The sequence below is a fragment of the Telopea speciosissima genome, chromosome 10 (genome assembly GCF_018873765.1).
Source record: "Telopea speciosissima isolate NSW1024214 ecotype Mountain lineage chromosome 10, Tspe_v1, whole genome shotgun sequence".
Lineage (NCBI taxonomy): Eukaryota > Viridiplantae > Streptophyta > Magnoliopsida > Proteales > Proteaceae > Telopea > Telopea speciosissima.
The window spans coordinates 43,072,712-43,088,293 of NC_057925.1; the positions used below are offsets into that span (position 1 = coordinate 43,072,712).

The 15,582-nt window shown below is 39.7% G+C and overlaps 1 protein-coding gene and 1 pseudogene across 1 annotated transcript; both read right to left on the minus strand.

Annotated features, from left to right (window-relative positions):
* Nucleotides 1-575: 575 nt before the first annotated feature.
* On the minus strand, nt 576-2,500 carry LOC122642318 (annotated as a pseudogene).
* A 2,164-nt stretch (nt 2,501-4,664) lies between these two features.
* LOC122642143 (pentatricopeptide repeat-containing protein At2g01860-like) lies at nt 4,665-6,774 on the minus strand. The gene has a single exon (XM_043835561.1). It carries the CDS (start codon nt 6,629-6,631, stop codon nt 5,114-5,116), a length of 1,518 nt encoding a protein of 505 aa, XP_043691496.1. The 5' UTR covers nt 6,632-6,774; the 3' UTR covers nt 4,665-5,113.
* Nucleotides 6,775-15,582: the final 8,808 nt, after the last annotated feature.

Sequence of the window (15,582 nt, forward strand, 5' to 3'; positions counted from 1 at the left end):
CACAAAAAATCCCTGGTTCAAACAATCATGTCATCATAATCCATATTCAAGAATTTAATTGGATAGTCAATACAGTATTACAGTGCTATAAAAACCGAGCTTCTATGTAAGTCAAGAAAAGATTAAACATATCAGGGGATTACCTAAATGGTATGACATGACTGAGGTGGTTGATGAGATGAATCTCCTTAATTCATAGGAGAGAGGACATAGTGTCAATTCTAACAGAATGTATAAGACCACAACCAATTAATATCAATTTATCAAGTGACAAAAACCAACAAATGAACTCCAATGGAAATCAATGGAACAGAAATTGATAGGGAGAACCTTCCAATGTGCAAATCATCTTTACTCATGGCCTTATCCACTAAATCATCAAGGCCTCTGTCAATTGAAGGATCCTATGGTTCTTACACTCACACAAACATGTACATGTCTTTATTTAATTAAGCAGTCATTTGTTTGAGGACTCAGAAGGTATGAGTATTAGCTACATCCTCTTACTGTCTCTTCTGTTATTTGTTCTGCCTTAATTTTAATCATTCTAAGCGGCATCAGTTGGTATAGAAATGCACACTCAATAAGAAATACTCTATTTATTGAAATAAACCAATATGAAAAGAGAAGTTTGATCACCTGAACAGACAAACTGGAATTCTTATGTAACTGAACCAACTTTTCTTCCCAGAACCAAGAAAAGAGACTCCATCTGCTTATCCAACTTGAATCCTGCCATCTCTATATCCTTGTAGAGCTCCTTACACTTGGCTAACCTCCCTGAAACTGCATATATCTTGATCAAATTCCGGTATATATCATATGCTGGACTGAAACCTGCATCCTTGAGTCTTGAGAAATATCTTACAGCCCTTGAGAGGTCATTCAAACTGACACAGTTTTATGACAACACGATAAGCTGGAAGATCAGAGAGACAATTTGATCCCTCCATTTCCCAAACCAGGGCGAGTGCCTCCCTGTATTTCTTCTCAGTGTACCGGCTATGGATCATAGTAGTGTACTTGACCACACTCAGGTCACATCCAGATTCCCTGTACCAGTTAAAGAGACTCTCAACAATATCAAATTTCTTGAGCCTAATACAGACTTTCATGACTGCTGTACAATCCTGCTGCTCCAGTTGCAGATCATCTCCATCTGCAAGCTCATCTAGTAAAGCCAAAACAAGATTGTATGTGTCTGGGTTCTTACCAAGCTCTAGTATCAGCTTTGCATGGATGCTTGCATCCAGTGTTATTTTATTATCCTTGGCAACCAAGAGCAGCTTCCTAGCTAGATTCAAACTCCCTCCTCGTACAAAGCCCCTTGCCATTGCCTCAATAACAGTCCGACTGGCTGAACTCATAAACTTCTCCAAGTCGAAAGGCATTTTCAGTCCATGGGCCCTTGCTAAGATCTCAATGGTTGAAGCAAGAATGCAGTCATCCGGGAAGAGTTGAGATTGTTTCTTAGCCCAGCAGAAGGTCTGCAGAGCTCTCTGTGGAAGACCCACATGACCCAATTCCCGTATTGTTAAGGACAGAAATCCCTTTCGGAGGAACTGAACCCACTTATCGCGAATTTCAGATGTATCTTTATCTGATGGAAGCCCCCTAATTTCTCTAGCTAGAGCCAGTAGGAAATCAGGGTTCTTGTGTGCTTGCTTAGACAAGGACAACCTAGATGAGAGTGGAGTAATCATTCTCACATGTTTCTTCGATGTAGGAAGTCCCAATGGTCTGAGTTTGCATGGATGTGGGAGTGGGAGAGGCCTCCCTGTACAAACTCCAGGGTTTTTGAGCTATTCTTCCTTGGAAAAGAGATGAAATTGCTTAAATCTCGCCTGAGCTCCACACAGGATCATCATCAACAGTGGCAGCAGTATCATACTCTTCAGCGGCATTATCATTATCAGATGATGGGTCTGCTCCAGAAGTTCTCTTCTTTATGGATTTATTGACCATGGGGTCTGGTGGAAGCTTTGGGCGCCGTGGAAATCTGAGATTTTTGGGTGGCTTCCTATGGTAATGGCGCTGACCTGATCGAGTCGAGGCTCCAATTTTAAAGAGACTCAAAGAATTCCTCGAAATTTCAGGTCTGTCTAATGGTTTGAATCGGAAAAATTGCAGTTGGGCTATTGGAGATTCATGGTAGGATGCAAGTAGCGAATCCATGTCTTTTTTGAATCAACTTATATCGGATTTCCTACAGTAGTGTTGCCGAGCTTGTGCAAGAAAACCCCGAAAATGATAATAGTCACTGCCAACGAAAGGAAATTCAAGGTCGTATTGGCATTTCATCAAACAAGTATAATGCAGAGCTCTTCCCTGTGATTGGTTTTGATTTAGAGTTCAGTATTTGTTTCCTGAACCCACTCCATGCCCATAACAGTGCTCTAGTGCAGTTAAAATCGAGCATTTGGGTCTGAATTTGACTTGGAAGGCTCTACTGACTGACTTAACACGAGGATGGATTGCAGTCTTGTAGACGATAGAGGCCTAGAATGTAAACCGTTAAAACTTAAAAGTAAGGTTTGAGGTCTCTGTTTCGGGCATGGATTCAGTCAAGCCTGAAATCGAATTGTCTGAGTCGAAACCCGAGATCTCAGCTGAAAGCATTTTTTTTTCCCTTCAAATTTTGGCCCTAGATTTAAGGGGTCATATGACCTAATTAGGTCATGAAACTTGTAGTACAGTCTATTTTAGGCCATATAAGCATGGTGGAACCTAGTTTTTTAAAAATCACACTCAAAATGGTAGTCTGACTTCAGACCCTAAATTGATAGTCATAATTTGAGGTTTCGTCGAGATTCCAAAATCATCCCTTATTTATGTCAAATATCATTTAAGTAAATTTTTTTTTTATTTCATTTACTAAAGATATTATTCATAAATAAACAAATACTCTTATTTGAATCCAATAAAAATAGTTAAAAAAATCAAATTCCAATAGGATAAAAAGTCAACCACAAGATGAACAACAACAGCAATTGAATTTTCGTTTGAAGGGGTGATTTTCAACTTTCAAATGCTATGTTTTTTCTCAAATCTATAAATTCCATTGATCTTATTATGATAGAACATCACTAAAAAACAAAAGAGCTGCAAAATAATCTTTTGTTTTGGTGTCTAAAAATTTATTTCCATTTAGAACGATTTTAAACAGTATTCACACACCCACACACCAAATAAAGTTTGACCGGAACATAACTCAAGTAAATACAAATCAAATTTGAACAATGATTATTTCTTCACTCTTTTAGTTTTTAGCAATGTTTTATCATGTTAAGATTTACAGAATTTTTAGATTAGAAAAAAAAAACCTTAGCAATTGAAAGTTGAAAATTTGGGTAAATAAGGGAATGATTCTAAAATTATTTTGAAGTCAAGGCGATACAGGACGAAATTTTGACCTTGTCTCATTGAGATTGGATCAAAATTTCGGCCGAAACCTAGTATATTTGCTATTTTAGTAGTGGTTTTGACTCGGTAGCTATTGAAACCAAGATCTCGGCGAGACCTCGAACCTTGATTAGAAGAAAGAGTTCATAACAGAACTCAAAGGAAGGAAGAGAGAGGAGTTAGGGTCAAGGGGTGAGTGTCAAGGGTATTCACGGGTTCGTCTTTGTTCCTCTGATTTGTTCCTGAGATAGAAACAAAATTTAATTTTGTTTTGTGTTTCTCAAAAGTTTTGTTCCAAATGTCCAGTTCATTCTAGAAAACCGAACCGGCATTACCAAACATGTTTCTACTCTATTAAAGTTCTTAAGGAACAAAAGAACAGTAGAAACGCTCCAAAAAGAACATTACTATTTGATCGAATTAGAACTGCCTAGGGATGGAGTACCGTGTTCCAGAAATAGCATTGTTAGTTACAGCGGATCTTGGATAGTGAGTAGTTTCTATAATAATAATTCAAGTCAATAATAATAATAAAACTGGATGAGCTTGCCATGATGGCTTGGTAAGCACACAGTTATGTAGGTGCCAACTAGATCTCTATTTAGAAATTAGGGCTATGAATGGCAAATAAGCCCTGTTGTAAGGAGATTTTTTTGTTGAATCAAGGGCTTAAAAGCTTGCTAGTTTTGGTATTCCAGCAGCCTGTGATGGGGAAAGAAGAGAAGACAATGAAAGGCTGTTTTGGGACTGTGAACAGTACCCATAAACAGTAACATGAAAAAAGAGGTGTAGGGGAGAGGAACTCAACTCACACTTTCACAAATAAAATTCTATTAAACTGTGTAAATTGATTGGGGGTTACATCCTTATATAAGTAGTGTTTGAGTGAACTTCTACACGTTGTTAGGTGTTGATTGTTTGGAAGTCAAGGTCAAGCCTACTCTGGAACTAATTGCTAAGTATCTCACTCAGACAATCGGACCAACCAATCAGGCTTCATAAAAAGAATTACAGGAAAGAATAGTTTGAAACAGGTGGAGACTTTATTCCAGCAGCAAAAAATCCCTGGTTCAAACAATCATGTCACCATAATCCACCATATTCAAGAATTTAATTGGATAGTCAATACGGCATTATAGAAACCGAGCTTATATGTAAGTCAAGAAAACATAAAACATATCAGGAGATTAGACAAATAGTATGACATGATTGAGGTGATTGATGAAATGAATCTCCTTAATTCATACGATAGAGGACCTAGTATCAATTCTAACAGAATGTATAACACCACAACCCAATAAATATAAATTTATCAAGTGACAAAAACCAATAAATGAACTCCAATGGAAATCAATGGAACAGAAACTGATAGGGAGAACCTTTCAATGTGCAAATCATTTTTACTCATGGCCTTATCCACTAAATCAGCAAGGCCTCTGTCAATTGAAGGATCCTATGGTTCTTACACTCACACAAACATGTACATGTCTTTATTTAATTAAGCAGTCATTTGTTTCAGGACTCGGAATGTATGAGTATTAGCTCCATCCCTATTACTGTGCCTTTTGTTATTTGTTCTGCCTTAATTTTGATAATTCTAAGCGGCATCAGTTGGTATAGAAATCCATACTCAATAAGAAATACTCTATTTATAGAAATAAACCAATATGAAAAGAGAAGTTTGATCACCTGAACAGACAAACTGGAATTCTTATGTAACTGAACCAACTTTTCTTTCCAAACCCAAGAAAAGAGACTCCATCTGCTTATCCAACTTGAATCCTGCCAACCCTATATCCTGGCAGAGCTCCTTACACTTGGCTAACCTCCCTGAAACGGCATATATTTTGATCAAATTCCGGTATATATCATATGTTGGACTGAAACCTGCATCCTTGAGTCTTGAGAAATATCTTACAGCCCTTGAGAGGTCATTCAAACAGACACACAGTTTTATGACAACATGATAAGCTGGAAGATCAAAGAGACAATTTGATCCCTCCATTTCCCAAACCAGGGCGAGTGCCTCCCTGTATTTCTTCTCAGAGTACCGGCTATGGATCATAGTAGTGTACATGACCACACTCAGGTCACGTCCAGATTCCCTGTACCAGTTAAAGAGACTCTCAACAATATCAAATTTCTTGAGCCTAATACAGACTTTCATGACTGCTGTACAATCCTGCTGCTCCAGTTGCAGATCATCTCTATCTGCAAGCTCATCTAGTAGAGCCAAAACAAGATTGTATTTGTCTGGGTTCTTACCAAGCTCTAGTATCAGCTTTGCATGGATGCTTGCATCCAGTGTTCTTTTATTATCCTTGGCAACTAAGAGCAGCTTCCTAGCTAGATTCAAACTCCCTCCTCGTATAAAGCCCCTTGCCATTGCCTCAATAACAGTCCGACTGGCTGAACTCATAAACTTCTCCAAGTCGAAAGGCATTTTCAGTCCATGGGCCCTTGCTAAGATCTCAATGGTTGAAGCAAGAATGCGGTCATCCGGGAAGAGTTGAGATTGTTTCTGAGCCCAGCAGAAGGTCTGCAGAGCTCTCTGTGGAAGACCCATATGACCCAATTCCCGTATTGTTAAGGACAGGGATCCCTTTCGGAGGAACTGAACCCACTTATCGAGGATTTCAGATGCATCTTTATCTGATGGAAGCCCCCTAATTTCTCTAGCTAGAGCCAGTAGGAAATCAGGGTTCTTGTATGCTTGCTTAGACAAGGACAATCTAGATGAGAGTGGAGTAATCATTCTCACATGTTTCTTAGATGTAGGAAGTCCCAATGGTCTGAGTTTGTATGGAAGTGAGAGTGGGAGCGGCCTCTCCCTGTTCAAACTCCCGGGTTTTTGAGCTATTCTTCCTTGGAAAAGAGATGAAATTGCTTCAATCTCGTCTGAGCTCCACACAGGATCATCATCAACAGTGGCAGCAGTATCATACTCTTCAGCGGCATTATCATTATCAGATGATGGGTCTGCTCCAGAAGTTCTCTTCTTTATGGATTTATTGACCATGGGGTCTGGTGGAAGCTTTGGGCGCCGTGGAAATCTGAGATTTTTGGGTGGCTTCCTATGGTAATGGCGCTGACCAGATCGAGTCGTGGTTCCAATTTTAAAGATACTCAAAGAATTTCTCGAAATTTCAGGTCTGTCTAATGGTTTGAATCGGAAAAATTGTAGTTGGGCTATTGGAGATTCATGGTAGGATGCAAGTAGCGAATCCATGTCTTTTTGAATCAACTTATATCGGATTTCCTACAGTGGTGTTGCCGAGCTTGTGCAAGAAAACCCCGAAAATGATAATAGTCACTGCCAACAAAAGGAAATTCAAGGTCGTATAGGCATTTCATCAAACAAGTATAATGCAGAGGTCTTCCCTGTGATTGATTTTCATTTAGAGTTCAGTATTTGTTTCCTGAACCCACTCCATGCCCATAACAGCGTTCTAGGGCAGTTAAATCGAGCATTTGGGTCTGAATTCGAATTGGAAGGCTCTAGTGACTGACTTAACACGAGGATGGATTGCAGTCCTGTAGACGATAGAGGCCTAAAAGAACCTTGGCGTACTCTAAGAGGCCCTAAAGTAGAGTCTCGTTTGGGACTGGATTGATGGAGCACACTGGAAGAATAGGTCAAGCGCAACTCGAGGACTATTCCAAGCCGAACTGAGAATCTTTGGTTCCCTCTAGACGATAGAGGCCTAAAAGAAACTTGGCGTGCTCTAAGAGGCCCTAAAGTAGAGTCTCATTTGGGACTGGATTGATGGAGCACACTGGAAGAATAGGTCAAGCGCAATTGGAGGACTATTCCAAGCCGAACTAAGAATCTTTGGTTCCCTCCCCTCCCCTCCTTTTGGGAAGCATTGATGGTCCGCTAGTCCTACCAAACAAAAAAAACAGATGGTCCGTAGGGGTGTAAATGAATAGTCGAAATCCGTTTCTATATCCATGTCCGTATCTGTTTAGCACTATCCGAATCTCTTCGAAAGCTAAACGGATGCGGATACAAATAGGGTATAGCTATCTGAAAAGCTATATTTACATGTAAACGGATAAAATATCCAATCCGGATCCGTGTGTGTATCCGTTTAGCACTATCCGAATCCGTCCGATAGCTAATCGGATGCGAATGCGGATGCGGATATAGCACTATCCGAGCCAAATCCGATCCGTTTACAGCCCCAATGGTCCGCTATTGCTCAACCCATGGTTTTATAGTGCACGGTATCGGATTGTGTATAGATCACCTGTAAAACAAATGCAGGTATCGGCCTGAATCGATTGTATCGGTCAAATTTAACCTTAATTTCTCTTTAAAAAAACAAGATTTTGAATTGTTTTACTCCTTGTCCATATTGTGTTATCAATATGGTATCGGCACAATATCGAGATCGGTGACTAGCAAAACTGTTATGTATCACTCGATACGGACGATACTGATACCTCAAACCATAGCTCAACCTTAGCAAAACTTTGGTGGCTGCTTTGGTTAAAGTTTTTATAGTCTAAAGTATTGATTTTGATAGTTTATCTCCGGCCTCCCGTTTGATTTGGATCATAAGAACCTCCATTTGTTTTTTTTTTTTTTGTCTGAATTAGCAATTTTATTACGGAGCACTGTCACAGGGTAAATCCGAACTAAAGGATTTCAAGAAGTAACAAAGTGGGGGGGAGAAAGCCACCAGAAACGGGACAAAAAAAAAGGGGAAGCGTCTTTAGCTAAAAGGTGAGCCTCATGTATGACAAAGCGAGAAACTAAAGTAAAGAAAACATACGTAGAAGAAAGAGATAAAACTAAAACATCATCCACAACGACCATAGTGGCCCAATCTAAAGAAGACGATAAACGCCTTAAGGGCCAGCACTATAGGACGACAGTCTGAGAGAACCATCAAGTGGGTAATTTGCAAGCTACATCTAAGAAGCAAAACGTCACTAATAGCCTCAACTTCAAACAAAGAAACCGATGAACCCAAACTAGCTTACACCTGGTGCCAAAGAAACGACCATCAGAGTCACGAATTAAAGAACCACGACCAGCCTTGCATAAGGAGGGAAGCCAAGAACCATCAGTAAAAGAAATGTAACAAGATGGGGGAGGGCGGTCGGATGAGATGATTGAAGGGCTACGAGGAATGCTATTAGAGATAATGGTAGTCCTCAAATTATTTTCTTCTACAAAAAGATGAAAATTAATCATAGTAGATAGTAAATCAGGGGGTGAATTTAAAAACAACATTGTTTCTTGACTTCCAAATCACCCAAATTAAGGATGTCCATAACATATTAAAATCCCTCTGATTTGGGTAATCACGAAAGAGATTGCATAAGATAGATATCCAATCTCTTAAATGATTTTCTTGAAACTGGCTTGTTGAAACACGCAAGGGGGACGCCCGCCAATACTCAATAGTAAAGGGGCAATGGAAAAGGGCATGAGAGATGGTTTCGTCTTGGTCTTTAAATGGGGCAAAGAGGGGAGGTCGCCAAATTCCTAACTACCAAAAGTTGCTTAATTGTTAAACACTCAGAGCTACATCTCCAAGGAAAAAGCTAATTTTTTGGAGTATATGGAGTTTCCACAACCAAGTCCAAAACGGGTCTATGGTAGACTTGGTGGCTTGGTTAGAGGATTGTACCAATATATGATAGGCAGACTTTACGGAGAAGCATCCATTCTTGAAGGGAATCCAAATCCAACTATCGGGGGTATCCATAATTGAAATTAGAATTTGGACAATGATAAAAGACTCGAGGGTTGAGAAGAGATTATTTAAAATGTTAAAGTTTCATTCTCTAGATGGATTGTAGATTAGATCAGATACTAAAGAATAGGAAGGGAGGGGAGGACAGCTACGGATGCACCCTCCAAGGAGAGATGGAAGCCAAGCATCAATAAGGTATGCGTTGAAACCCCATTCCCAATCCTTCGTCTAAGGCCCTGATTTAGAACATCTCGCCCTTGTATAAACTACATCATCCCTAAGAACAATGTTGCCTAGGTTGGACCTCGAGAAATGAAGTATGAGGAAAGTACTTTCCTTTTAATACTTTAACCCAAATGGCATCAGGGTTGTGAAGAATTGTCCAACCTTGCCAAGCAAGGAGAGTATAGTTGAAATTACCCAACTCTCTAAAACCAAGGCCCCCATTTCGTTTACTAGTGCAAACACAGTCCCATTTACACCAATAAACTCCTTTACCTTTATCATCACTCCACCAAAACCATCGAATTATGCCTATTGGCAAAAGGAACATGGACATTGCATAAGTAGGCAAAGCCTGAATAACTAACTTAATTAGAATTTCCTTCCCTGCAACTGAGAGAAGGGATTCCTTCCAACCTGAAAGTTTAGCTTCAACACATTCAACTATGTATGCAAAAAGATGACGTTTTGAGCGGCCAAATTCAGATGGGAGGCCAAAGTAAGTTTTATGGTTTGTGACAACATGAAACCCAGATAGGTTAGCAATTTCGGTTTGGAGGGTAGTGGGAGTGGAAGGGCTAAAGAGGATGCTTGACTTACTAATGTTGATCTCCTGCCCAGAAACATAGCAATAATCATCAAGCAAATATTTTATTACTTCCATCTCATGAGATCCTGCTTTAGGAGGTGGGAGACAACAATGCCTAAACTACTAGTCTTAACTTCACGAATAATATGGTTATGCTCAGCCTGAATAAAGTAGGATGAAAGGGCATCCTGGCAAAGTATAAAGAGGTATGGGTTCAAAGGGCAGCCCTGATGGATGCCCCGTTGAGGAATGAACTTACTTATGATTGAGCCATTAATCATGAGCCCTAACTCCATTTGTTGTTGGGCAGAGTCATAATGTACACAACCTTCCTCTGCTTTGTAGAGAGGCTATCTTCAAACTCTAACCCGTGACCACTAAGTCGCAATAGATAAGGGTGTCAACCGGTATGGTTTCGGTACAGTACCAAAAACAGGTACCCAATACCGATACCGTACCGTACCATTTAAAAATCATATTTTCAATACCGATACCGTACCATTTTGGTACGATATAAAAATGGTATAAAAACGATAAAGAAACGGTTTAGAAAATCACATTTGGCATTTCATGCATGATGTATGAGGCTCCCACCATGATCCCGGCCCATGCATGACTTGACATGCCATTTGGGACAACTTTCTAGTTAGTAGGAAAGTGTGTCAGATGTCATGGTTTCTGATATGGAAAAGTCAAAAGTTGTCTTGTTTTACTCGTTGTTTAGCATGTCACACACTCACCCCTAGTAATTTTCTCCTATTTCTTTTATTTATTTACTAGAAATGCTACACTTGTCACGGTTTTCGATATAAAAAAATTAAAAGAAGTCAAAAGATGTCTTGTTTTACTCGTTGTTTACAACGTTAGACACTCACACCTCTTAATTTTCTCCTATTTTTTATACTTATTTACCAAAAATGCCACTGAAGTGAAGAAGCTTTTTATTACTTTAGTACATGTTCTTACGCTCCTCAACACGGTATGATTTTGGTATAGTTTCAGTATAACGGTACAGTTTCGGTACATACAGTCGGTATTGTATCCAATATCGATATCATACCGTACCATGGTCAATACCATTTGACCATACCGTATCATACCATTTTTGCAACGATACGATTTGGTACGATTTTACGCAGGCGGTTTCGATTTCGGTTCCAAATTGACACCCTTAACAATAGAGCAACCTTACCATTGCACTAATACATTCACTTATTCTTTGTTTCAGCAATTACATGGATATGCTATCTCCAAGTTAATTCTCAAGATAATACACCACACTATAAATTGATGGAATCATCTTTGATATGTCTCATTTGTTGGGATGTTGTATTCTTCCTGACGAGAGGTTTTGTGAGTTCAAGTCTTTAAGGACAAGTACTTCCCTCAGGGTTGTATTCTTGGAGGCTCTATGTAGGTCCAATGCATAGTTGGGAAGATATGTTTTTTTAAGTTAAGTGTTAAAAAAATGGGCAAAATAAAAAGAGGGGGAAGAATAAAGTAAATAAAAATAACAAAATACATATATGGTTTAATCCGGGCAACCTAGGTTAGAGCAGACCAACCTAAGACCTAAACCAATCGAGTTCGACCCTATCCTAACCAACCTAAACCTACCTAAGACCTAAGCTAAGGCCCTAAGCCATGCCTAGGCCAATAGCTTGGCCAAGCCCGCACAACCCAGTAACATGGCCAACCCCATAACCCCTTCTTCTCTCCATAACACCTCATTTTATTCCTTCCATTCCACATCACCCCTCCTTTGTCTTGATCCCCAAGACAAACCAACCACCTAGCCCCTAGTCTACCCCACTTTCTTACCATCTTATCCTTTCCCATCATGCCTTGAGACATAATATTCTTCCTCCTCATCTTCGTACAAGATTCACATTTTTTTCCTATAATGACCCTTCCCTTGCCTCCTTATTCCCTAAATACCCTTCCACCTAGCCCCTAGTCTACCCCACTTGCTTGCCATCTCACCCTTTCCCATCATGCCTTGAGACATAATATTCTCCCTCCTCATCTTCGTACAAGATTCCCTTTTTTTCCTATAATGACCCTCTCTTGCCTCCTTATTAACCGTGGTTGGAGGCTAGACTGACTCTTTACTCTCTCTCTCTCTCTCTGTTACACCCCATACTCGAGAAACCCCTACCTCCTTCCCATTTTCCTACAACCGAGAACACTTCCAACCCCCCCCCCCCTTTACTGCTACCTGAGACACTCCCCAACCCCTTTTACTGCTACCCGAGACATTCCCCATGCCTTTGGTAGTTGTTATCGGAGAACCTTTCCCTCCCTCTCTTTCTCCTTCTTCTCCATTACCCCCATAGCTAAAAGCACACTCATCTTCTCTCTCCTTTCCTTCTCCCTCCGGCACCTAGAAAAGTGAATGAAGAAGGTACTTACACCCCCTTCACACCCTCACATCCGCTTGTCCATACCACACTCAAATCACTTTTCCCTCTCCTTCTACCATAGCCCTCACACAGACCCTCCCTCACCCTCTTCTTTGCTCCCTAAAACTTACACCTACACACCTCACCACCCCCACCGGAATTACCCTCTACTTAAACCTCTCTCACTGCCACCAACACAAACATACCCTCCCTTTCCCCATCCCTTGTTACTTACATACTCTCATTCTCACACAACTCACGTTTACTACCCACACACATCCCTCACATACACATTGCGAGAACATGGTACAAGGTGAGGGCACACTTGTCCTCCACCTCACCTCTCTAGGAAGGAGAGAGATCAATCGAATAAGGGTTGCCGCCTAGATTATTAGGGTTTAGGACCTACAAAAGAAAGTTAACCCCATGGTAGCCCATTGGGGATTGGTTAAATCTTTGTTTGAATACAAATTTTGTTATGATCTGGAGAATGTATTGGGCACTCCAGTCCGCCCGGTCATGTTGGTCTTCCTATTGCTAAGCCAAACTAAGTATAACATGCAAAATAGAATAAGCTACAACATGAAGGAAATTTTTTATTTTTTTTGGTAGAAACAACATGAAGGAAATACAACAAATAAAAGTGAGGATTTTAGGCACTTACTTGGAGCACTCAGCTGCGAAACAAGAGTTAGTATACATAATGTAAAGAAAAAAAAATACGACATATGACATGATAGATGAGAAGTAGGCATTGAATAATCTCAATGCAAAGATAAACTCTCAGAGACTAAAGAAAATTTGAGAAACTCCAAGAAAATAAACGGTAAAAGCTCAAAGAAAAACCATGGATGCAACGGAAAAACTTTCAGGTATTGAACATCCAATTCTCGCCGTGTGAAATCCATTCGTTGGTGAAATCCGTATTTCACCATAAAAAAAGGTTGGGTTTTGCTGGCGAAAATCCTTTTCTTCCTCAGCTATAAATAGCTAGCCAAAAAAGAAAAAGGGGGGGGGGGAGAAAACAAAGAAAAAAGAGAGAAGAGGGAGGATATTCTAGGGAAATTCTTTAGAATCCCCAAAATATCCTTGAGAGTCAGGATTCTATCGGAATTGTAGCGTGAGTACCACAACTCCACCCGACGACTCGATAAGTCCCTTTTGTGGCCTAACAAGTAAGTTTCCTTATTATTTATTTAATTAGTATGTATGTATAGATACTTTTTTAGATTTTTACAAAAATACCCTATTCATGTCATTATAATGCTAAAATTGCCATATGTAGGACTTTTCCAAAATCTCTTATATATGTCGTTAAATTATAACGCCAAATTTGGGTTTTCAAAATAGTAAAGTATTGTTTTACATTAAAAGGCTGCCCAAATAATTTTCAAAACTCTTAAATAACTACCTTATTCGTCGTTATATTGCCCAAATGAATTTTCGGCCCCTTATCACTAATCCCGGCCCCAAAAGAATATATTTTCTAGGGAACCTTGTTTGACACATGGTAATTGTTAGCAGATCCCCCAATCACCAAAGTCAAGTGAGAAAACTCATGATATTTCTGAAGTCATGCCCAACATCCAGCATACTTCGTTTTACCGATAATGAAGGCTATAAACATAATCTTTTGTCATAGATCTCTGATCAAGGTATTCCCTACATTTTTGGATTACTAACAAGGTTGTAGATCTATTTTATTTATTATTAGTACCTTGCCATGCATAGTTTAATCAAACTGATTTTTTAAATCTTCTTGAACTATGTTCGACCTGATCCGTAATAAGGGTACGTAGGCAACTTGGGCAATTATATGCCCAAGTTCAGTTCCCCATCCCCCTTCTGCTTTACCCCTTTTATATGTTCATATATATACTTTCAGTGTAGCAACCTAGATTAAGATTAAATTTACTGTTTTATTATAACATGTTATTTAGTAGAAATAGTAAGATTAAGAATAGTCCAAATAAAAAGAGAGCGACCTCCAGCCAAGCGGAGGTTAGGTGTATAAAAGCTTATCAGCACGTAACTTTGAACCAACCTGGAGATCTGGGATGACCTCTGCATTATCCATTGTGAGTCAATTCTCTCCCCCAAAAGGAGAAGATATTTATGGGTCTTAGAAACTTATCTAGGTGGTGACAACTTAAAGTAAAATCCTTATAGCCTCACACTCACGACACTGCCAGGGGCATAGGGCAAGTGCCGACATCTGGTCCCAATAGCCTACAGTGGCGACTCCACTGGGGATTCAGGACTCTTGTTTTGGACCATTCATGTATACTTGATTGCATAATAATTATTACATATTTATAACTTAGTTGCATCATATCATCATGTTCGAAGTGAGATCCTATGGCGAGGATGCTCCATGTTGTACCCAAAACCCCGACAAGGTAGGGCACATTATAGCATTATGAGACAAACGAATCGATGAACACTTCCACCATGATGTGTTTGAATTGGGACCTCAACGAGGATGCTTCATATTGTACCTAAAACCTCCAAGGAGCTAGGGAACAACATGGCATTTCTAAGATCAATAGAAGGCCACTTCCACCACGTACATTGCACACCTATTGACCTATAGATGTAGTTAAATTGCAACCTTTGATCACATATTTCTTAGGTTTGGAAGGCCGACCAATCGACGAGGGTGTTCCCTTGCATATCAAATTTATGTTATAACACTCTAAGATTGGTGAATTGGTCATTCCCCTATGGGTATATTACACAGATAAAATTTTGTACCATTGATGAGGTCCCATGGTTTTTCCCATTCGCCTTATAAGGGTTTTCCACGTTAAAAATTGATGTATACTTTTGTAGTTTGGGTTGATTTGTTTCAGTGTGTCATTACTTTGCACATATTTGGATATCATTGTGGATCTCCATTAACTTGCATACATGTGGAAAATAGTTATTCGTATCAACAAAAAAAGTTATTCAATTGAGGCAACCGATAGGATCCCTCTTTCCTCATCTGCTTACCAAATTACCCGGCAAAAGTTCCCCATTGATTTCAAGTAAATCGAACAATATTCAATCAATGCTCTCAAGCGTGGTCACCCTCTTTTAAGGTTCCGTCGGCTGATCCTATTCATCCCTTAGAATGCTCACCTTTAGCACGGATATAACAACTTTAATAGGCACGTCAACTTCTCTCCTATTCGTCAACATGATCTCTCCAATCTCTAATGGAGAGAGAGGGAAACCCACCTGCCCCTATGTAGCTCTCCACCATGTCAAACAAATC

What these genes read in the sequence shown, in the direction of transcription:
- LOC122642143 (XM_043835561.1), bottom strand. Translation starts at nt 6,631, where the DNA reads ATGGATTCGCTACTTGCATCCTACCATGAATCTCCAATAGCCCAACTA.